Source organism: Myxocyprinus asiaticus, chromosome 6 (genome assembly GCF_019703515.2).
Source record: "Myxocyprinus asiaticus isolate MX2 ecotype Aquarium Trade chromosome 6, UBuf_Myxa_2, whole genome shotgun sequence".
Lineage (NCBI taxonomy): Eukaryota > Metazoa > Chordata > Actinopteri > Cypriniformes > Catostomidae > Myxocyprinus > Myxocyprinus asiaticus.
Window position 1 is genome coordinate 44549819 of NC_059349.1, and position 24154 is coordinate 44573972.

The 24154-nt window shown below is 40.1% G+C and overlaps 1 protein-coding gene and 1 pseudogene across 1 annotated transcript; both read right to left on the reverse strand.

Annotated features, from left to right (window-relative positions):
• Positions 1 to 34: 34 nt before the first annotated feature.
• On the reverse strand, positions 35 to 7233 carry LOC127442783 (tripartite motif-containing protein 16-like; annotated as a pseudogene).
• A 23-nt stretch (positions 7234 to 7256) lies between these two features.
• On the reverse strand, positions 7257 to 22827 carry LOC127442781 (tripartite motif-containing protein 16-like protein). The gene is made up of 6 exons (XM_051700966.1): positions 22171 to 22827; positions 9000 to 9095; positions 8591 to 8824; positions 8224 to 8383; positions 8029 to 8088; positions 7257 to 7802 (listed from the first exon to the last, which is right to left on the reverse strand). Exons 1-6 carry the CDS (start codon positions 22762 to 22764, stop codon positions 7267 to 7269), a joined length of 1680 nt encoding a protein of 559 aa, XP_051556926.1. The 5' UTR covers positions 22765 to 22827; the 3' UTR covers positions 7257 to 7266.
• Positions 22828 to 24154: the final 1327 nt, after the last annotated feature.

Here is a 24154-nt window from a genome sequence, read left to right on the forward strand (position 1 = left end):
CTGGTTGGCAGTTTTCAAAAGAGTTGTAATTACACACATTTAAAAAATCTTTATTGTAAGACTATAAATGCTACATGGTATTAATGCTAAAACATATCAAATAAACTAACAGCAACATTAAACATAATTGCACGAGTTGTTTTGAAAACAATGTTTTTTTTTTTTTTTTGTGCAATTGTTATTGGTGGAGCAGAAATTACACACTTAAAAAAAAATGACATTTATGTTTACTCACACTAAAATCATTAATAGATTAATCTGAGAATATTTGTATTCTTTTGATATTTTTCAAGTGTTATTTCAATAACAGAATTTGAGCTGCAGTGTAGATTTGATTAGAAACCCAGTTACTCTTAACATCTCAATGCAAATTATCATGGGGCTCAAACCTGTGACACAACAAACTGATTTACACAATCTCAGTTTCTTCTATATTGTTAGATCACACATTTTTACTGTTGAGTCATCAACTAGTCCAAACCCAGGATAGAGAGGTTGAGTGAATGTCGTGTAGACTCTGTGGATGAGGGTCATTGTGTCAGGGACGCTGTAGAAGGACAGAATTCCTGCACTGTGATCCACATACACTCCAATTCTAGATGATGTAGAGTCTACAGAGAGTATAGTCTCCATGCGATTGTGCCAAAATAAGTAGCTCGAACCATGCCAGGACAAACTCCAGGACTAATTATTATATCCAAATCCACACGCATCACCATCACCTTTTCTGTTGATGCTCTTATATGACACTGAAATTTCCATCCCATCACTCTCACTCCACTCAACCTCCCAGTAACAGCGTCCACTCACACTCTCTCTACACAGAACCTGGCAATAAAAATCAAATCTGTCTGGATGGTGTCAGTGTAAGTAACCACTCTGTTCTCCTCTGACAGACACAGGTTGTCATTTACTGTGTTTGAATCCAGTGTGAAACGGCAGAAATCTGACAGAGACAAAACACATCAGCATCTAAATCAGAAATCTGATTTTGAGACAAACTTATAACAGTAGCTGGATCTAATTGTCTTTAATTTTAAAGAAATGTTTGTGGGTCAGGTTTCACATACACTGTAAATAATAAATATACTGTATTAATAAATATTAAAAGCTCAAGTCACCTACTTTGTGGGAACCTGTCAATGGTCCCCACGAGGAAAACAGCTAAATAAACATACTAATTACTGTAATGTTTTAAGTGAAATCTAAAGTGAAAAAAGATTTCAACATGACAGAAAAACAAACGTGTTTGTGAGTGTGTGACTGTTTGCATAGTAACTTACATTGTAGGAACTCCTGTCTGGTCTTGTAGTCAGGGGTGGGAATGACTTCTATTTGTGTCACTGTGGAAACCAAACCATATATTGTATGAAAACATATTCCATACTTATTTTAATACTTTTTTTCCACATATGTGACTAAAGTATTGGCACCCTTGCATTTATTCCCCAGAACATACTGAAACACATTTTGGTATCTTGGCTTATTGTACATTCCTAAAATTAAATACTAAAATGATCTATAGTGGAACAAAAATCAAATATAGAGGGGTTCAGGAATCACATTAATGGCTATAAGAGGCATTTAATTACATTTATAATGCCCAACGGCTGTGCTAGTAAATATTAAATATAGGGCAGAAATAATATTGTTCAGACCATTTTTGTATTTCTTTGTGTAATAACCTAAGATTCAACATGTTTTCAGCCTTTTTGTTTTGGTTCACTGCAAATCAAACCAAAGAAATACATAGTATATAGACCCTAAATGATGTTTTAAAGGGGATAGTTTACCCAAAAATACAAATCGTCTCATGATTTATTTACCTTTTAGCCATCCCAGATGTATATGAATTTTCTTCTTCAGCACAACTGAAGTGAAGATTTTTAGAAGCACATTTCAGCTCTTTTTGTCCATACAATGCAAGTGAATGGGTGCCATTAGACTGCTGGCTATTTGATGGTCCAAAAGGCATATTTAGGCAGCATAAAAGTAATCCACATGACTCGATCAATGAATGTGTTCTGAAGAAAATTGATAGGTTTGTGTAAAATATAAATCGATAACTAAAACTTTATTAACTTTTAAAAAGTCGGTTCCTGCCAGCAGTTGACACATCAGTGACGTAAGCGCAATGGCATGTTCACACGAGAAGTCAGAAGCGCACGCTTTGTATACATCAGAGGAACGAACATCGCGAGAATAAGGTCATTTCAAAAAACAATTCAGCGCTGGGTGGAAGCAACGATTTAAAGTTAAAAACATTTTAATTATCGATTAATTTCTTACACCAACCTATCGGTTTGCTTCAGAAGATGTTAATTTATCGACTGGAGTCATGCGGATTACTTTTATGCTGCCTAAATATGTCTTTTGGACCGCCAAATAGCGAACAGTTTAATGGCACCCATTCACTTTCATTGTATGGATAAAAAGAGCTGAAATGTGCTTATAAAAATCTTCACTTCAGTTTTGCTGAAGAAGGAAAGTCACACATCTGGGATGACTTAAAGGTGAGACAATCAAGAGAGAATTTGCATTTTTGGGTGAACTATTCCTTTAAAGGTGCTGTAAGCGATTTTAGCGTTCTGAAGCTTTTACGTGACTAAGCCGCTGAATTAGCCACACCCCCTCATTCCAAAACCCACCCTCCAAAGATAATTTTGAGACCAAAACCGAGCAAAACAGCAGCATTGTTTGTTTCTGTGGCTGTTAAATTCAACAGTGGCACAACAGCACCCTCAACTGACAAACATTTTGAATCATCGCCTCAGTGATCCGCTTCAAATACAACACTTTGAGCAAAATGATTGACAGGTGAAAAGCGTCAATGTCCGCGGTCCGCTGTTTACAAAGTCCACAGCTGTCACAGAGATCAGTGAGATATCTCAGGACACTTATTTCATTCATATCTTTAAGAGAGTAGGAACATTTTATGCATACTTTTCCATGAAGAAGAAGAATTTTTTTTTTTTTTTTAATTTAATCATGTTGTGAAGTAAACATAATGGAAATGTCTTTGAAAAATGCAATGTTGCCAATTTTTTTGGTCATGCCTGTAAATGACGCATGCTTATTTTTCATGAGTAAATGAATGATCCGGTGCTTTACCTCTCACAGATAACTTACCTATCTTCGCTCTACACAAATGCTCTACTTTCTCTTTCAAATTTGAGACAGATTTTCCTACATAATCGAAAGTGAGGAGAGAATTGACAGCGATGCTGGATAAGTCTGTAGGTTCAGGAGGGTCAGAGAGAGACTGGAAGTCCTACACATACAAACAAACAGACACAAAAGCAAAACAACAAAATTAAGAAAACATACAGAAATATTCCATAGAAAAAAAAAAATCTGAATAGTAAACTGCTCAAACAGCCATTAAAATCAGTAAAACTCCTTCCTTAAAACACTGTCTGGTTTTTCAGATCTCTGTTACCTGGAGGAAATGGACGTGATCCTCTGTGTGTGAAAGCTGCTCCAGTTCAGCATCTCTCCTGCTCCAGTCGCTCCAAGAGTCCTTTAGCTCGACTCACTGCAGCCTTTTCCTGATCTCTGATCAGCTGTGTCACCTCAGATCGGCTTTTCTCAATGGAGCGGATCAGCTCAGTAAAGATCCTCTCACTGTCCTCCACTGCTGCCTGTGCAGTGCGCTGTAAGGACACACAGAGAGAGGACCATTAGAATCAGCTCTTACTGGTACTTCACACAGCCTGTTACCCACAGTGGGGTTCAGTGGGACTGGAAAGTGCTCCAGCAATGAGGAGTCCTAACTGAGTGTGAAACAGCTCTTCCAGCAGACAGCAGTTGTTCTTCTGTTCAAAACTCACCTTGTAAAACTTCACAGCCTCTTTCAGCTCCAGAAGCAGCTCCTCTACCTGCTGGATTCTCTGCTGGTTTGTTTTCTGTGTCTCCACCAACTGTGTCTGATAAGAAAGTATAGCCTACTGTTCAGATCCACACCTTTCAAATATTTTTTTTCCATAAATGTTTCTTAATATTCACATTACTATGTGCATTGGATTCCTAATATCAGTTCATACCTGTTTCTTAGCCCTCTCCGTTGCAGCTGATACAGTCTCGTGTTTTTTATGTTCACCCATCATGCACAGATAACAAATACATTGTTGATCAGTATGACAGTAAATCTCCATCAGTTTATCATGTTGAGGGCAGATCATTTCCTGCAGTCATCTAGTTGCATTCATCAAACTGTGTCTCTTACGTTTGAAGAGATTCTCATGTTGTTCAAGGTGATTTGACAGTAAGAGTTCAGACACACCAGACAAGAATTGACAGCTTTGCGTTTTATCCCAGTACAGACATCACACTCCACATCTTCAGGTTCACCATTACATTGGGCAGGACGAGCAGCTTGGAGTTTTGTCTTCTTCAGTTTCTCCACCACTTCTGCCAGCATGGTGTTTTTACCTAAAACAGGTCTTGGATTGAAGGTCTGTCTGCACTGAGGGCAGCTGTAGACTCTCTTCTGATCGTCCTGATCCCAGTAGTCTGTAATACAGTTCATACAGTAACTGTGTCCACAGGGAATGGCCACTGGATCCTTCAGAAGATCCAGACAGATTGAACAGCTGAACTGGTCCTGAGACAAAGAAACACTGGATTCTGCCATATTGCTACACCAACAGTTTAACTCCTTGAGGTAGAAACAGTAAAACATGAAGAACGCGGGATAGACAGTAGTTGAATTGTTTCAGGAAGTTTCGCTCACTGAACTGTTGGTGGGAGTTGCTAACAGAGGCAGAAAGAGAGAAATCATCAGAAAAAGTTGCTTACTTTCATCTCAACTATGTTAATAAAGTATATAAACATATACCCGTCTACTATTCAAAATGTGCATGCGACTTTGAGACGGATGTCAGAATTTCAACACACATTAACCTGGACTTTCATATTATTTCCAATAATTCACAACATGGTTTGTTTTTAATATGCTTTATTTACACTTGCGTTGCTGAGTTCTGTACGCATGCATAGTTAATGAGTAGTTTTAGTACGCTTACCTTTACCTTGTTTGTTAATGGCAAGTTGTGGGGTTCCGGTCCGTCGTCAAAAGGGATGCGAGTGGAAACTTGACAGAGCTCCTTGGTTCCGGCGAGTGATTTGGTGATTTGGGCAGTACCATAATTACCATGGCCAAGGGGATGCCCAAAGTCATTTTTCATTAGTTAATGTTAAAAAAAAAAAAAAAATTCTTGATATAGTATGACAAAAGATACGTATTTAAAATGCACGTTTATGCATGTATACTTGATGCGATTATTTTTGTCTAATTTGTTTAATTACAAATAAAGGAGCAATATGTAACATTGACAACAAGCGTTTAAAATGGGTACTGCAGTCCAAATTCAAAATAATGGAGAGAGTTGTCTCCCCCGCCCCTTCTACCCAGACTCGAAGCTCACGCGGGTTGCCAGTTTGAGGACACGCAACAGGAACGAGCAAACTGACAATGGCAAGCGACGAGCCTTACACTCAGCTAATGTATACGTTTGCAATGTATTTATGGTTTGCAAATCATAAACCAGCTCATGTGCATTTTTTATAACTCTGTCAATGTTAGCTAGATGTATTGCTGGCTTCCGTTGCTGCAGCGCGCTGTGTTTACCCACTAACTTGTTAGAAATCTGGCAACCCGGGGTGTCGAAATGCTATTGGGAAATGGGCAGTGGGCGGGATTACACAGGCCAAAACACAATCAGAAATTCCGGCCCGGAACAGACGTTTCAAAGTTGAATATACTGGCTGTAGCATTATTTTCGGAGAAGCCAGTATTTCAGCTTAGCATGTTTCCTAAATCTCTGATAACATATTATGATAATTTTATGCTTTAGTACGTTAAATATATTACATATTGCACCTTTAATGTATGTTTTGTGTTCCCCTTATTTTTATGTTTATTGGTGCTGAACTAATATATAAATAACCCAGTGTTGTATGTGTACAGTATGTCAGTCATGTATTTGAGTAGAGAAGTCACCCCTAGATCATTGTTCACTGTAGTATGTAGTCCTTTGTTTGTATTTAGGAGGCAGGAACAGTAACCCCTAGGGGAACGTGAGGTGACGATGAGGGTACGCAAACAAAATTCTGAGATTTACCTTCTTTTAATTTCATCCTAGTCTAAAGTAACATTCAAACCGAGTTCATGTATATCTCACTCGCAAAAAAGAACTTTGTGTGCCATCTAGTGTAGAAACACCAAGCTGGTCGTCAAGAAGGTCAGAAATACCTTATCTTTTGTGGTAAAAAAAAAAAAAATGCATTTACTCATGCCTCGTGCATCACGCAAGTATCTTTTTTTCACTAGCTTAGCACACTGCTAGGTGACGTAGCTTAGTGACAGCAAGTAAAATGAATACTTTGCTGTTTAACCAGACTCGCACTTGTCAGGCGTCCACGATTTTAGTTGATTTTTTTTTTCTTCGCAGTTTGAAACTTAATTTGTATATAAGGTGAGAAGCATAGGGACTTTTGATTCTGATGGTTCATCATTTTTGATGGCAGGTGTCAGATGTCACTCGCACCGGTACGTCAAAATAATTTTCCACATTCACACCCAGTAATTTTCACTCGAATTTTTTTTTTTACAGTAACATACTGGCAACACTGTTCCCAGCTAGTTACTGTAAAACCTGCTTACAGTAAGCTACTGCAATGTATTATTTACTGATTACTGTAATTCGTGGCTAAATTACTGTAAAATTATTACAATTCTACAGTACCTAGCTGTAATTATCATGTACACTAAAAACATTATTACTGTAATATATAACCATATATGTTTCATATACATACTGTATATATTCTTCAATGTTTCATATACATACTGAATATATTCTTCCATATATATATATATATATAAAATTCATGGACACTTGTCTTTTAATTTGTACTTTGAATGTTTGCTTTACATAAGAAAACTGATAAATATACAGTTTTTAGTATTATTTGATGGAAGAACATTACAACACAATGCTTGATTTTTGTTTATTTGCATTACATTTCATAAATTTACATTTTGAATATTGTTTATGCTGAAGATTTTTCCACATTCATTCTTCTTTACTTTTACACTACAAACATTATTAGATTAATCTGATGGGAATATTATATCCGTTTTATATATATTTTAATCTGTAGCATTGATTTATTGTTAAAGAAAAGAGACACCATAACACTCACTGTTACAGTTTCATCATCAAGCTCAAACCAGTGATATAATAAACAGTAATATTATAATCTCTAAATTATCACATCTAGTTTAATTTCTGATCCTTCATCTACCCAAAACCCAGGATAGAGAGGTTGAGTGAATGTGGTGTGGACTCTGTGGATGAGGGTCATTGTGTCAGAGATGCTGTAGAAGGACAGAATTCCTGCACTGTGATCCACATACACTCCTATTCTAGAGGAATTGGAGTCTAAAGGGAGTATAGTCTCTTTGTTATTGTGCCAAAATGAGCAACTGTAACCAGACCCAGAGCAGTACAAACTCCAGGACTGATTATTGTTTCCTAATCTAGACAAATTACTCCGCCCTTTCCTGCTGATGCTCTTATATGACACTGATATATCGACTTCATTCCCACTCCACTCAACCTCCCAGTAACAACGTCCCCACACACTCTCTCTACACAGAACCTGCTCCCAATGATCAAAACGGTCTGGATGATCAGGATACGGCTGGACGGTGTCAGTGTAAGTAATCATTCTATATCCTTCTGACAGACAGAGATGTTTATTTACTGTGTTTGTATCCAGATTTATTTGAAATGAATCTGACAGAAATAAAAAATACATAATCTGCATGTTAATCTAAGAAAATATTTAAAAAAACAAAAACAAACAAAAAAAAAAAAACAGCAATTTGATCTTATACAATATGTAATGTGTTCAATAATAAACATTAAAGTTAATGGAGATTTGACTTTAGATTTGAGTTTCTTTATTGATCTCATTGACTTCTGTGTATGTGTGCTTGCTTGTTTGCATATATCAACTTACGTTGGAGGAATGCCTGCCTGGTTTTGTGGTCAATATTGGGAATCATCTTGATGCGTGTTACTATGGAAACCAACAGACATCATCAATGTAATTTTCAAGTGAAAAGAACGTTATATGTACCTCTTTTCAATATTCTTACATAATATTACTTGATCGATTTCTGATTGTAAATTAATGTTACAGAGAGTGCTTTACCTATCCCAGTTATCTTTTCTATCTGCTCTTTGCAGAAACCCTCCATTTTCTCTTTGAGATGAGAGACAGATTTTCTTATATCATCAAAGGAGAGAGGAGAACTGATAATAATGTTGGATGAGTTTGTAAATCTGCGAGTGATAGAGAGAGACTGGAAACTCTACACACACACACACACACACACACACACACACAAATACAGACATTAAAATCATAGTTAATGGAAATAATTTCATACCAAATATATATATATATATATATATATATATATATATATATATATATATATATATATATATATATATATATATATATGAATAGTGTAAAGAGACACTGCTAAAAACCTGCTGTTTTACATTTATGTTACCTGGAGGAAGTGGACGTGATCCTCTGTGTGCGCAAGCTCCTCCAGTTCAGCGTCTCTCCTCCTCAGATCAGCAATCTCCTGCTCCAGTCGCTCCAAGAGTCCTTCAGCTTGACTCACTGCAGCCTTTTCCCGATCTCTTATCAGCTGTGTCACCTCAGAGCGGCTTCTCTCAATGGAGCGGATCAGCTCAGTAAAGATCCTCTCACTGTCCTCCACTGCTGCCTGTGCAGTGCGCTGTAAGGACACACAGAGAGAGGACCATTAGAATTAGCTCTTACTGGTACTTCACACAGCCTGTTACCCACAGTGGGGTTCAGTGGGATTGGAAAGTGCTCCAGGACTGGGCTCCTAACTGAGTGTGAAACAGCTCTTCCAGCAGACAGCAATTGTTCTTCTGCTCAAAACTCACCTTGTGAGACTCCACAGTCTCTTTCAGCTTCCGAAGCTTCTTCTGTCTTTCCTGGATTGTCTGCCAGAACTTTTTCTGTGTCTCTTCCAAATGTGTCTGTTAAGAAAGTACAGTATGCAGTTTACTTTATGTGTGTCACTGAATCTATAACTTTTGATTTTTCAATCTCAGAATTCACAGAAGTGGAAAGATACGTTATTGTGTAACAGGAAAGATAAGTGATTGTGTATTTAGCCTATACTATAGCATGTTTTTCATTTGAGTGCTGTCACAAGGACGATGCATTAAGCGGTCCTATCATTTTTAATTGATAAATTGATTTGTTTTAATATATCAATGACAAATTTGACTATTGTAGCCTACATTTTTGACGTGCACTCAGTAATAGCCTACTTTTGTTAATTTTGCACAGACACCTAGCGGGTCTATTCAGCATCACACAAGCGCAAAAGTCTCTCAGTGTACTGATGTATATTGTAGAAATGCGCTATTTTCACCAGTAGCATGTACAATTAAGCAGCAATGAAGTCTTTTAGCAATTAGCAAACTTCTATATGGTAGGCTACAACGGGTATAAAGGCAAACCCAAAGGAAATGTGCTTTTTTTCTGGTCATAAAGTGTAACAAGACTGAAAAAGTAAAAGTCTTTTTATTGAGTATAAGTGGAGCAACATAATTTGTGTGAAAATAAATAATAACGGGAGATTTGGGATAAAAGGCCCCCAGGGGGGTTGTACTGATATTGTGTAAATATAGGGCCAACAGTTTTAGGGCAGAATTTGTCAACTTAGGCAAATACTATTGTGAAAGCAAGATACTTTAGTAACAAATTAAGATAATACTTATTTAAAATAATCATTTCGGAAAATGGTTAACCTCTTCAACCCTGGGGATTTTTGGGCTGCCGCATGCAATTTTTCACACTCAAATTTAAAAGCTCACCATTTACAGATTCTGTGGACTAATTGCCAAAAATTGGTCTAAAAATACTTATTTATAAATAATATTGTATATGTTTACAATCTTATGATGAATAGAAATAAAAAAATCATATTTTGTACTAAGTTTGTAAGCATGTAATTCTGCTTCTGTTCACGCCATCTCCCTCCAAAAAGTCTTATTTTATTCCACTAGATATCAGCAAGTACTACAAAAAATAATTTTTCCTCTACCACACTGATAAGTAGGTGCCACTTTATCGCATTTTAGCCCTCACAGATTTGCTTGTCCATAGACATTCAGACTAATTTTCAGTTCATGCACCACCCTCATTGTTTCATCAAATATCTCGGCCTCTGAGTGGACTAGATCTTGGTGTCATTAGAAAGCTGAGATCCTCGCCTTTGCGACGATTTAAATATAACATGTATTTTATCATCAATAGTCGATTACATATATTTCCGATGATTTATTTAGCATGCTTTTCCAGTTGGTCTGCATATTTTGTTCTGGACATCTAAAATATAACATTGGATTATTCAAACAAGCAAGCTCACAAGCAAGTAAAAAATGGCTTATTATGTTAAAAACTGCTTAAGCTAAGATATAAAGTTTTTAGCTGTTTGGGGCTTACAGCAGCAGTGATCGGCACATAAAAGAGACAGTTGTATTTGATGTCTTACAGAAGTCATATTTTGCTTTGTGATTATTTTGAAAATCTTTCAAACTGTGGTATTAGGCAACACAATATGTTGTTTTCATTTGATATATGATTTGTCTATTTAAGTGCTATTTGAAAGACATTTTATTCATATTAATATTTCTACCACATGATCTCTAGGTGGCGCTGATTTGCGACGTGGATGATTTCAGGCCATATTTTGTTATTTTATGTAACATAAGTGCAGAAGTGGTGGATACCTATGAAAAGTTCAGATTCTAAGCTTTCAAACGATACTGTTAGGGTTCTGGTAAACCCGCAGGTTTGTTTTGTTTGTATTGTCATTTTCTCTCTCGTGTTTCGTAGTCATGCTCCACTGGCATGATCAGTGTTTCCATGGGAACGTTCATTGTTCTCAGGGCAGCGCCGATCATGCCACTGATTAGCTTGTTGAGCAACACCTGTTCCAGCCTGATTTCACTCCCTGCATATGCCCTCATGTTTCTCTGTTTCTTTGCCAGATTGTTATACTAAGTTGAGTACTAACCTCACTCTCCTTGTTTAGCTGGTCCTGTCTTGTCACTCTGTTGGTTTCCCACGTTGTTCGGGTTGTGGTTTGCCTTCCAGTCTTCGCTGAGTTCAGCCTGGTAATCCACAAAGGAATTCCGGTCAATGCCCTTGTGCCGGGGATCTACACTTGAGTGGTGGTGGCGTAGTGGACTAAAGCACTGAACTGGTAAGCAGAAGATTGTTGGTTTGATCCCCATAGCCACCACCACTCCTTGAGCAAGGCACTTAACTCCAGGTTGCTCCAGGGGGATTGTCCCTGTAATAAGGGCACTGTAAGTCGCTTTGGATAAAAGTGTCTGCCAAATGCATAAATGTAAATGTACACTTCTGCGGTTGCTCGCATTGTCCGCTGGACATCTCCCTCATTGCCTAGCTTCTACAGAGGATTCTGCCAAGTTTCTCCTGACTTCCACGATGCACACACTCCATTGACTAACACAGTACTCTCTACTCTGTGTGGTGGTGCATTACTGACTTTGTGAATAAATATTTTGGAACTGTTACCTCTGCTCCTGGGTCATTCTGTCCAGCACCTACACGTTACAGAACAATCTGGCCACAACTTGGACCCAGTGGAGGAGTCCACTCTTCACTCCACCCTCTCCCAGCAGGATCAGATCGCCGCCACATACCAGGCTTTGGAGGTGATGGCCTCACATCTCGCTGATCTCACCTCCTATGTGCAACAGCTCCGCCCATCTCTGACTCCTGAATGTCCGTGGGAGGTTTCCTCACCAGCCCCCGCGAGGCCTGTGTCTTCCAGACATTTTGAAGCCTGCATTCCTTATCCTGCCATGTATTCAAGTGAGGCTGAATCCTGCAGTGCATTCATCTCACAGTGTTCCCTGTTCTTTACGTTGCAACCCTCCACGTTCGCTTTGGACACCATGAAGGTGGCTTGTGCCATTACACTCCTCACCGGTAGGGCTGGTGAATGGGGCACTGGTATGTGGGACAACTGACATCCCTGCTGCGCTTCATATCAGACATTAATTTCGGAGCTCTGCCGAGTGTTTGTTCACTCAGTTCAAGGTCGGGAGGCGGCGAGGATTTTGTCTGTACTATCTCAAGGAGATCGACGGGTTGTGGATTACGTGATCAAGTTTCACACTCTTGCTGCTTCTTGTGAATGGAATGATCACCCTATGAGAGATCGCTTTCTGCACAGGCTTTCTGATGATATTCTGGATGAAATTTATTCATTGAATTTACCTCCACGATTCGACGATATGGTGAATTTGGCTATTTGAGTTGATCAACGCCTCGCTCTACGTCGCCGTCACCATCGACACTGTATTCCACCTGCTATGCCGGTTGATCATCCCACCCGCTCTGCCTCTCCAGCTAACTCATCAGAACCTCGACCCGATCATGAACCCATGCAAATCGCCAGAACTCAAATCTCCCGTAGGGAGAAACAGTGGTGCCTTATTAATGGACTGTGTCTGTACTGTGCTGCCCCGGGTCACCTTGCTGCCACCTGTCCATTAAAAGACATAGCTCGTTGGTAGGAGAGGGGTTACTGGCGAGCGCAACACCTTTGGATAAATCCCCTGGACTTCAGACACTTCTTCTGGCTCGACTGCAGTTTGTATCGGCCTGTCATACTGTTTCTGCTTTGATTGACTCTGGCGCTGACGGTAACTTTATGGACCTTGAATTAGCATCCAAATGGCGACTTCCCATGTTTTGGCTGGATGAACCTATCAAAGCCCATACCCTGAGCGGAACACCACTGTCCATCATCACTCATTCCTCTAAGCCGGTCACGTTCATCTTCAGGAATCATATGGAACAGTTGTCATTCCTCCTTATCCCGTCTTCATTAGCTCTGGTATTGTTGGGGCATCCTTGGTTGGTAAAGTGCAACCCACACATTGATTGGTCAGCCAACACTGTTCTTGCTTGGAGTACTTATTGTCTGTTGCACTATTAACTCTGCTGTTTCCCCTGTCCAGTCTTGTGTTTTGTTGCAGGATGAACCAGTGGAATTATCCGGAGTGCCGTCGACATACCTTGATCTGAGGGCGGTGTTCAGCAAGTCCCGCACTGTGACCCTTCCTCCTCATCGGCCATACGACTGTGCTCCCTGGCACTTCTCCGCCTCGGGGATGAATGTATTCGCTCTCAGTTCCTGAGAGGGAGGTCATGAACAGGTACATCAATGATTCTCTGGCAGCCGGTCTCATTTGCCCTTCCTCTTCACTGGCAGGGGCAGGGTTCTTCTTTGTGGAGAGGAGCTTAGACCCTGTATAGATTATCAGGGGCTGAATGACATCACGGTAAAGAATCATTATCCTTTGCCGTTGATATCTTCAGCCTTCGAACTCTTGCAGGGGGCATACATCTTTACGATCTTGGACCTACGCAATGCTTATCACCTTGTCCGAATTAGGGAGGGGGATGAGTGGAAGATGGCATTTAACCATATATTTGGTTATGCCTTTTGGATTGGTCAATTCTCCCACCGTCTTCCAGGGGCTTGTGAATGATGTGCTTCAAGACATGGTAGATCGATTCGTGTTCTTTTATTTAGATGATATTCTGATCTTCTCCCAGAATATACAGGATCACGTGCAGCACATCAGGCAGGTGCTCCAGCGACTGTTAGAGAATCGGCTTTTTGTCAAGTCTTTTCATGTACAGTCGGTTCCGTTTCTGGGGTTCATCGTTTTGTCTGAGGGAGTGCGCATGGACCCGACTAAGGTAAAGGCTGTTTCCGATTGGCCAACCCCAGATTCTCGCAAGGCTTTGCAGAGGATTCTGAGGTTCGATAACTTTTATCAGAGATTTATTAAAAATTACTGTCAGCTCGTCGCACATTTGACGGATCTCACCTCCACTCGCACTGATTTTTGTTGGTCCCCAGTAGACGAGAACGCTTTTTCCAAATTAAAGAAGCGGTTTCTACCACACCTATTCTAATTACTCCTGATCCCGCAAATCAGTTCGTAGTGGAGGTGGATGCGTCCGAGATTGGTGTCGGAGCAGTCCTGTCCCAGCACTCCTCCTCGGACAGAAAGATGCATCCGTGTGCTTTTTTTTCCACATAGTTTAACCCCAGCTGAGTGGAATTATGACGTTGGCAACCGTGAATTGTTGGCTGTCCAGTTGCCCTTGGGCGAGTGGCATCACTGGTTAGAGGGTTTGGGGGTACCTTTCGTGGTCTGGACACATCATAACAACCTAGAGTATATTCGTAGCGCCAAATGTCTTAACTCTAGACAGGCCCGCTGGGCATTATTTTTCACATGCTTTAATTTCGTGCTTTCGTATCGCCCGGGCTCTAAAAACATCAAGCCCAACTCTCTCTCTCTGTGTTTTGAAGTCGAGACCTCCACCGTCCCACCTGATACCATTCTACCTTCCACTCGCATAGTGGGCGTGGTATCCTTGGAGGTGGAGGCTAAAGTCCTCACGGCACTACGCAACACCACGTCATCATCCGCTTGCCCTGCACGTCGGTTATTTGTTCCGCGATCTGTCCAGATGCATGTCCTACAGTGGGGTCACTCGTCTAATGTCACTTGTCATCCTAGGGCGACTCATACCCAGATGCTCATTAGACAACAATTCTGGTGGCCATCACTAGCGCAGGACATATGTCGCTTCATTGCAGCTTGCTCCATTTGCGCAACTAACAAAACATCCTGTGAACCCCCAGCCGGGCTCCTCCAACTGCTGCCGGTCCCTTCGAGACCCTGGTCGCACATAGCCATGGATTTTGTAACTGGTCTTTCCCCCTCCCATGGCAACACAGTCGTTTTGACTGTAGTGGACCGGTTCTCGAAGGCGGTTCACATTTATTCCCCTCCCCAAATTACTTTCAATGAGGGAGACAGTGGTAGCAGTCATTAACCATGTCTTCCGCATTCATGGCATCCCGGTCGATGTGGTTTCTGACAGAGGCCCCCAATTAGTGTCACGTTTTTGGGCTCGGTTCTGCCGACAGCTGGGGGCTACAGTGAGTTTGTCCTCTAGGTTCCATCCCCAGACTAATGGGCAAGCTGAGCAGGTGAATAAGGAGCTGGAAAAAGCTCTGCGTTGTTGGCCTCCAGTAATCCGTCTTCTGGGAGTGATCATTTAGTCTGGGTTGAGTATGCCCATAACTCCTTGCAGTCATCGTCTACGGGGTTATCGCTCTTCCAGTGCAGCCTCGGTTACCAGCCCCCTCTGTTCCCTGCACAAGAACCTGATATCCAGGTTCTGTCCATTCACGCCTTTTTGCAGAGGTGCAGACGCACCTGGAAAGCCACCAGAGAAGCCCTCATGTGGACTGGCGCACGCACTAAGAGGTCTGCGGAACGGCACCAGGTTAAGGCCCCAACCTACGTGTGTGGGCAGAAGGTTTGGTTGTCCTCTAAGGACATCCCTCTCCGACTCTCCTCACATAAGCTGGGTCCCAGGTTTATCGGACCGTTTCCCATCACCAAGTTCATCAGCCCGATGGTGGTTCGTCTTAAACTACCTCCTCACCTTAAGTGTATCCATCCGGTTTTTCACGTTTCAAGAATCAAACCTGTTGTGGTGTCTGGGTAGCTCAGTGAGTAAAGACGCTGGCTACCACCCCTGGAGTTCTTTAGTTCGAATCCAGGGCATGCTGAGTGACTCCAGCCGGGTCTCCTAAGCAACCAAATTGGCCCGGTTGCTAGGGAGGGTAGAGTCACAAGGGGGAACCTCCTCGTGATTGCTGTAATGTGGTTTGCCCTCAGTGGAGCGAGTGGTGAGTTGTGCATGGATGCTGCGGTGGATGGCGTGAAGCGGTAACGCTCAACAAGCCACATGATAAAATGCGTGGGTTGACAGTCTCAGACACGGGGGCATCTGAGATTTGTCCTCCACCACCTGGATTAAGGCGAGTCACTACGCCACCACGAGGACTTAAGGGTACTGTCACGGTTCTGGAAAGCCCGCAGCTTTGTTTTGTTTGTTTTGTCATTTTCTCTCCCCCGTGTTTCGCAGGCGCGCTCGACTGGCATGATCGGTGTTTCCATGGGAACATTCATTGTTCTCAGGGTCGAGCAACACTTGTTTAAGCCTGATTTCACTCCCTACATATGCCCTCATGTTTCTCTGTTTCTTTGCCAGATTGTTATTCTAAGTTACTCCTAGTTATACTAACCTCACTCTACTTGTTTAGCTGGTCCTGTCTTGTCACTCTTTGTAGAGTTGGGGTACTCAAGTTCAGACTCGAGTCCGAGTCATGAGTCCAATTTTAATGGACTTGGACTTGTCACGAATTCGGAATGCATTTTTACTCAGACTTGACTCAGACTCGAGACTTTAGGATTTTTTTCCGAGTCCAGCGCATTTGTGATGCAATGACAAACAAACAAGCAAACAAATAATGTAACATAGGGTGACCATCCTCTTTTTTCAGAACATATCCTCATTTTCAGACCTGAAAAAAGCATCCGGCCGGGATTTCAAAATTGCCTCTAAATGTCCGGGATTTGGCTTTGTCTTCATAATGATGTGCTCTCTACAGTTAGTACTATCATACATTCTGTATATTTGATATTGCACATCAGTTTTCACGCGTATATGTCCTTACGTGTGATTATTCTGGCTGAGAGCGGCAGCGCGCACTCTTTCAAAGTACTTTCTCTCTCGCCTGCATGCGTGCTGTATGTGTGTGCACAAAAGAGATCGCCACACGTGCTCTGCCACTCTCATCCAGAAATATCAATAACGTAAATACAGTTTTAAAAGAACGTTCCCTAACTCTGCAAATTATTAAATAGAACACGTTTTATCAGACTCTCGTTTCTATGCAAAGCCATTTTGACCTGAAAATGCTGACTATTGAAACAAAATCAAATATACTACGTATTATGGATACTTAAACTAATATGATGGATGAAATAGACCATGATGGAAATTGTACAACTCAAGTCTGTCAGATATTTGTAGCGCAACCTCTGTGTGTTACCTGTAATGCTGGCACTTGTGTTTCAATGGCAAAAAAGTCAGAAAATACAATGAAGAACACAAGTGAGGGGAGAAGTGTAATGTTTACATGAACACACATTATATCATGTCTTTAATTTGTATTCTAGTTCCTGTTTCATGTCATGTGTTCCCTAGTCATGTGATGTCCTGTTTTCCCTCCATGTTCATGTGTCTTATTTTCATTGGTTCATTGTTTGATTGTCTTGTTTAGAATTCTGTTTATTCATTGGTTTATGTTCTCCCATGTCCAAGTTTTTAAGCCCTCGTGTTTTCCATTGTCCTTTGTTAGGTATTGTGTATTTGGTAGTGTGTCATGCTAAGTTCAAGTCAGGTCAAGTTTATGTTCATGTTAGTTGTTCATGTTTATGTTTTGTTTAGTTCACGTTTAATTGGATATCACTTATGTAAATAAATTGCACTTGGGTTCATCTTTATCACGTCTTCATCATCTTCATCATTGCCAGCGCTAGCCATCATTACAAGAAGTCTCTATTCACCTTTTATCCATACTAAATATAATGTGTAAAGAACAACATGTCAGCTCAGAGTTTGTCATAAAAAATGTATCTTAACTTTAGGGAAGTAGGCTACACCTGAAAAGTGTAGTAGAATAAAAATAAATTTCTAATTGAATCTGATCTTTTCTGTTTTTATTTAATGTTTAATTTGATGGGTATTATAAATGTTTTAATATTACCATTTTATTAAATGTATTAAACATGTATTTAATTAATTAAAAATATATTTAATTAATTACATTACATGTATTTCACCCATAATATTAGATAAAACTAAACTAAAGTGAATGGACAAATTGAAAATTAACTAGAATAAAATAAAAAAATAAAATTCGAAACAATAATAACTGGTTGTAATGACTAATGCAGCTTTCAGTTTCTCTAGTCTATGTTTGAGTGGAGGGTAAAAATCAACAAATAATTTAAAAAGTCAACAGAACACAATAAGAATTGTGTTGAAGGACAGTTTTGTCTTCATACACCTAAAGCATATGCTTTCATTCTGAAACCAATTTGAAGTTTGTTCAGCAGGATACTAATCATAAAATGTGAATATGAAATACAACAGAGGTGTTTTTGTTGCATTTATGGGTATGTTTACACGACAACGATGTACTAAAAACAGAAAAGTTTCACATACAGATGACAACGTTGTCAAAACGATCCCCATTCACATGGATCTGCGAAAATGACTAAAATGCTGTATTATGCATGCCAGGCCAGTAGTTGGCGATGTCAGTTTGTAAAGAAACACAAAGCGCCTGCGCACATAAACATTCTTCCACAGAGCGGTGAATACAAACAATGAAGATGGCGAAAGCATCGAGCAATTTTGTCTGGACGGACGATAAAGTTGCTTTATTACTACAATTACTTTGCTGGAGAAGCGTCAATAAACTCAAAATCTTGAGCAGCACAAACAGTCCTGTAGTCCGCCATAAAAAGTTTTCCGTTTTTAGTTGAAAACGTTGTTGTGTAAACGGCCCCTATATTGACAAATTGTTTTTCTTAGGGGCCGTTACACGACAACGTTTTCAACTAAAAACGGAAAACTTTTAATGCATTTTGGCTGTTCATTTACACGACAACAGCGTTTTGGGGCCTGAAAATGCAAACTTTTAAAAACAGGTTTCAAAGTGCAAGTTTTTGAAAACGATGCCGTTATCGTCTCCGTGTAAACATAAAAAAACGCGAATTTGTGAAAACGATGACGTCATGCGCACGCGTATAGGCATCAATTTGAGATGTAGAATTATCAGTATGAATACTGGTGTCTGTGCAAATAACAATAATCATTTGGAGTGTTTTGTATGGAGTGTGAACATTGTACAGTAGGCAGAACCTGCAATTTGAAAATCTTGAAATTAATGTATGGATTCAGATGGGAAAAATTTATTTGTATTTTAAATGTTATTTATTTATTTACTTAATTCTACTTGATGCACCTTTACCCTGCAATTAATTCACCCGCCGCTTCTGTATACAGCCTATAGACAGAGATGTGATGCCATGTACAGTATTCAATGATATGCTTAGAATATGAAAACATGAGGCAGTGAAAATGCATGTTAGATCCAGTGTACACATGACCTCTCTCTCCATCAGAAGATATCCATATATCAGAGTTCTGTCTGATATCCAAAACCAATCAACATCAACAGCTTGTTACATTAACTTACTCTCCTACCAGCCCAAGAGTCAGCAGAGGGAATACAGAAGAAGGCAGCAGACGAAGTGATGGTAAAAATGAGCAGAGTTTATTGAATAATCTTAAGCTCAGTCTATAGGCATGTGTGCAAGTACTTCAAAACTACAATGGCAGACTACAGGACTGTTTGTGCTGCTCAAGATTTTGAGTTTATTGACGCTTCTCCAGCAAAGTAATTGTAGTAATAAAGCAACCTTATCGTCCATCCAGACAAAATTGCTCGACGCTTTCTCCATCTTCATTGTTTGTATTCGCCGCTCTGTGGAAGAATGCTTATGTGCGCAGGCGCGTAGTGTTTCTTTACAAAGTGACATCACCAACTACTGGCCTGGCATGCATAATACAGCGTTTTAGTCGTTTTCGTGGATCCGTGTGAACGGGGATCGTTTTGATAACGTTGTCGTCTGTACGCAAAACTTTTCAAAAACGCAAAGGAAAATTTTTCCTTTTTCAGTACATCATTGTCGTGTAAACGTACCCTCAGATTCATGAATGGATTCACTCGGACTCGACTTGGACTCGGCCTGTTATGAACTCGGTTTTGAGTCCAACTCGGCCCCTTTTGGACTCGGGCTCGACTCGGACTCAATTGTTTAAAGACTCGGACTTGACTCGGACTCAACTTAGGTGGACTCGAACACAACACTACTCTGTTGGTTGCCCGCATTGTTCGAGTTGTGGTTTGCCGTTCAGTCTTCGCGGAGTTCAGCCTGGTAATCCACAAAGGTATTCCGGTCAATACCCGTGTGCTGGGGATCTACACTTCTGCTGTTGCTCGCATTGTCTGCTGAATATCTCTCTCATCGACTAGCTTCTATGGAGGATTCTGCCAAGTTTCTCCTGACTTCTATGATGCACACACTCCACTGACTAACACACTACTCTCTACTCTGCGTGGTGGCGCATTACTGACTTTGTGAATAAACATTTTGGAACTCCTCCAAAATATTGGAAAAAACTGCTCCTGGGTCATTCTGTCCAGCACCTACACGTTACAGACACCACATACAGGTGCATCTCAATAAATTAGAATGTCGTGGAAAGTTCATTTATTTCAGTAATTCAACTCAAATTGTGAAACTCGTGTATTAAATAAATTCAATGCACACAGACTGAAGTAGTTTAAGTCTTTGGTTCTTTTAATTGTGATGATTTTGGCTCACATTTAACAAAAACCCACCAATTCACTATCTCAAAAAATTAGAATACATCATAAGACCAATAAAAAAAACATTTTTAGTGAATTGTTAGCCTTCTGGAAAGTATGTTCATTGACTGTATATGTACTCAATACTTGGTAGGGGCTCCTTTTGCTTTAATTACTGCCTCAATTCGGCATGGCATGGAGGTGATCAGTTTTGGCACTGCTGAGGTGGTATGGAAGCCCAGGTTTCTTTGACAGTGGCCTTCAGCTCATCTGCATTTTTTGGTCTCTTGTTTCTCATTTTCCTCTTGACAATACCCCATAGATTTTCTATGGGGTTCAGGTCTGGTGAGTTTGCTGGCCAGTCAAGCACACCAACACCTTGGTCATTTAACCAACTTTTGGTGCTTTTGGCAGTGTGGGCAGGTGCCAAATCCTGCTGGAAAATGAAATCAGCATCTTTAAAAAGCTGGTCAGCAGAAGGAAGCATGAAGTGCTCCAAAATGTCTTGGTAAACGGGTGCAGTGACTTTGGTTTTCAAAAAACACAATGGACCAACACCAGCAGATGATATCACACCCCAAATCATCACAGACTGTGGAAACTTAACACTGGACTTCAAGCAACTTGGGCTATGAGCTTCTCCACCCTTCCTCCAGACTCTAGGACCTTGGTTTCCAAATGAAATACAAAACTTGCTCTCATCTGAAAAGAGGGCTTTGGAACACTGGGCAACAGTCCAGTTCTTCTTCTCCTTAGCCCTCTGACGTTGTCTGTGGTTCAGGAGTGGCTTAACAAGAGGAATACGACAACTGTAGCCAAATTCCTTGACATGTTTGTGTGTGGTGGCTCTTGATGCCTTGACCCCAGCCTCAGTCCATTCCTTGTGAAGTTCACCCAAATTCTTGAATCGATTTTGCTGGACAATCATAAGGCTGCGGTTCTCTCGGTTGGTTGTGCATCTTTTTCTTCCACACTTTTTCCTTCCACTCAACTTTCTGTTAACATGCTTGGATACAGCACTCTGTGAACAGCCAGCTTCTTTGGCAATGAATGTTTATGGCTTACCCTACTTGTGAAGGGTGTCAATGATTGTCTTCTGGACAACTGTCAGATCAGCAGTCTTCCCCATGATTGTGTAGCCTAGTGAACCAAACTAAGAGACCATTTTAAAGGCTCAGGAAACCTTTGCAGGTGTTTTGAGTTGATTAGCTGATTGGCATGTCAAAATATTCTAATTTTTTGAGATAGTGAATTGGTGGGTTTTTGTTAAATGTGAGCCAAAATCATCACAATTAAAAGAACCAAAGACTTAAACTACTTCAGTCTGTGTGCATTGAATTTATTTAATACACGAGTTTCACAATTTGAGTTGAATTACTGAAATAAATGAACTTTTCCACGACATTCTAATTTATTGAGATGCACCTGTATACCTGACTTATGAATCCGGAAACTTTTAAGCGTAAATTTTTTTGTGACATAGCGACAAAGTTTAAAAGTATAAGTTGTATTGAAAAGCATATATTTGTTCATGTTTGTTAGCACTGCTGCTGTCTATCTTGCATTATTACTCATTTTAGGTAAGCATAAGTAAGGTAAGGCAATATATTTTCCATTAGTTTTTGAAATTCTATCTCATTGTAATTGCCATTAATATTAACAATATATGTTCATACCTGTTTCTCAGTTCTCTCTGCTGCAGCTGGAACAGTCTCGTGGTTTTTGTGTTGATCCATCATTGTACATGCATAACATATACATTGTTGATCAGTACGACAAAAAATTTCCAGCAGTTTATCATGTTGAGGGCAGATCATCTCCTGCAATCGTCTAGAGGCATCCATTAGATTGTGTCTCTTATTTTTGAAGAAATTCTCATGTTGTTCAAGGTGATTTTGACAGTAAGAGTTCAGACACACCAGACAGGACTTGACAGCTTTGTATTTTCTCCCAGTACAGACATCACACTCCACATCTTCAGATCCAGCATAACATTCAGTAGGTTGTGCAGCTTGGAGTTTTGTCTGCTTCAGTTTCTCCACCACTTCTGCCAGCATGGTGTTTTTACTTAAAACAGGTCTTGGAGTGAAGGTCTGTCTGCACTGAGGGCAGCTGTAGACTCTCTTCTGATCATCCTGATCCCAGTAGTCTGTAATACAGCTCATACAGTAACTGTGTCCACAGGGAATGGCCGCTGGATCCTTCAGAAGATCCAGACAGATTGAACAGCTGAACTGGTCCTGAGCCCATGCAATATGGGCTTCTGCCATTTTAATGTATACACTGACACGTACAACAGCTCACTAACAGCCCCTTGGAATAGAAACTGTGAAATACAAGAAAAGCAAGACACAAACCAGCTGAATTGTCATGACCAGACTAAGCAGGAACATAGAATAGGTTAGTAATATATTAAACTCAGGGTGTGGTGGTTGAAAGTTCATATAAGGATGAAATTTATGGGTAACCTTTGCATCCTCACTTTAATGTGTACAGTAGGTTGTACTGCGTACTTTACATAAAGTATAAAGATAAAGTACAACAGTACTAAGAATAAGTTTAATTAATGAAATTTAGTTATTTGAAATAAAGAGGTCAAGTCTGCATTACTTAAATCAATTGGTTTTGTTAATTCTTTGATCTATTGTCTAAAATTTTCTCAAGTTAAAAAAAAATATCAATGTAACCTGAGTTCAGGGTTGGGAGGGTTACTTTTCAAATGCATTCCACAACAGATTACAAAATACATGCTTTTTAGGGCAACGAGTTTCCATAAAAATTTTAAGTTAAATAAACTTGTCCGGGCCACCCCTCAGCTGTCAATCAATCGCTGCGCTTAAACAAGAGTTTAAACTTCGCCGTTTATGAGCGGCTTAAAAAGCGGATACACGATCACAAGAGCTTCACGGATCTTCTTTAGTGTGTCTGATACCAACACAGATGATAAGCAACAACACCTGAAGATCCTTTAATGCAGCTAGTACACTAAAATAATGGATAATTCTGCTTGACATGTTGCGTTTGTGCTTAGATAAGATTTCAGCCGCATCTGGGAGAAACAGTGCACCATTTTTTTGTGCTTTCCTTGTTTTTTTCTGACTTTGTTGCGCTTTATTATTGTGCAGTAACACACTGACATAGTGATTGATGTATGTCGTCCTGAAATCAGAGACCCTCCTTCGAATCTGAACACAAGTGGTCAAAGGAGACACATTTAAGTGACCAGGTGTAAACAGCAGTGTGTCTCACCTGACCACATGTGATCAGATCACCTGAGACGCATCATAATACCAGGTGTATTTAGTTTAGTTTGGTGCTGCTAGTGGTGCCGAAATTACATAGCCTACTTCATTTTGGAATCATGTGAATACTGTCACTTGCTCAATTTGGTACTAAACTTTCTCATGTCTGGTCAACTGTGGTACCTGTGCCAATTATTTTTCTTTATAGTCAACTAGCTGTTACATTAAAAAATACTCAGTAGCCTCATGCACAATTATGTATGTACACTGTCAGAAGAAAAATGCAAAAATTGTACCTTCAGGGGTACCACAGCTTGTCAATGGGGCACTTTTTAATTTTGACACCTTAAGGTACTAATATCTACCCTTTAAAAATAGTTAAGGTTCAAATACGCTCCAACTGATATGTAAAGGGTAC

Bases quoted from the DNA above. Each gene is read 5' to 3' on its own strand.
- LOC127442781 (XM_051700966.1), bottom strand. From the start codon at position 22,764: ATGGCAGAAGCCCATATTGCATGGGCTCAGGACCAGTTCAGCTGTTCA. The intron at 8,384-8,590 runs GTAACATAAATG...GTGTGTGTGTAG, and splicing joins ATCACGTCCACTTCCTCCAG to AGTTTCCAGTCTCTCTCTAT. The intron at 8,089-8,223 runs GTAAAGCACTCT...TGGTTTCCATAG, and splicing joins AGAAAAGATAACTGGGATAG to TAACACGCATCAAGATGATT.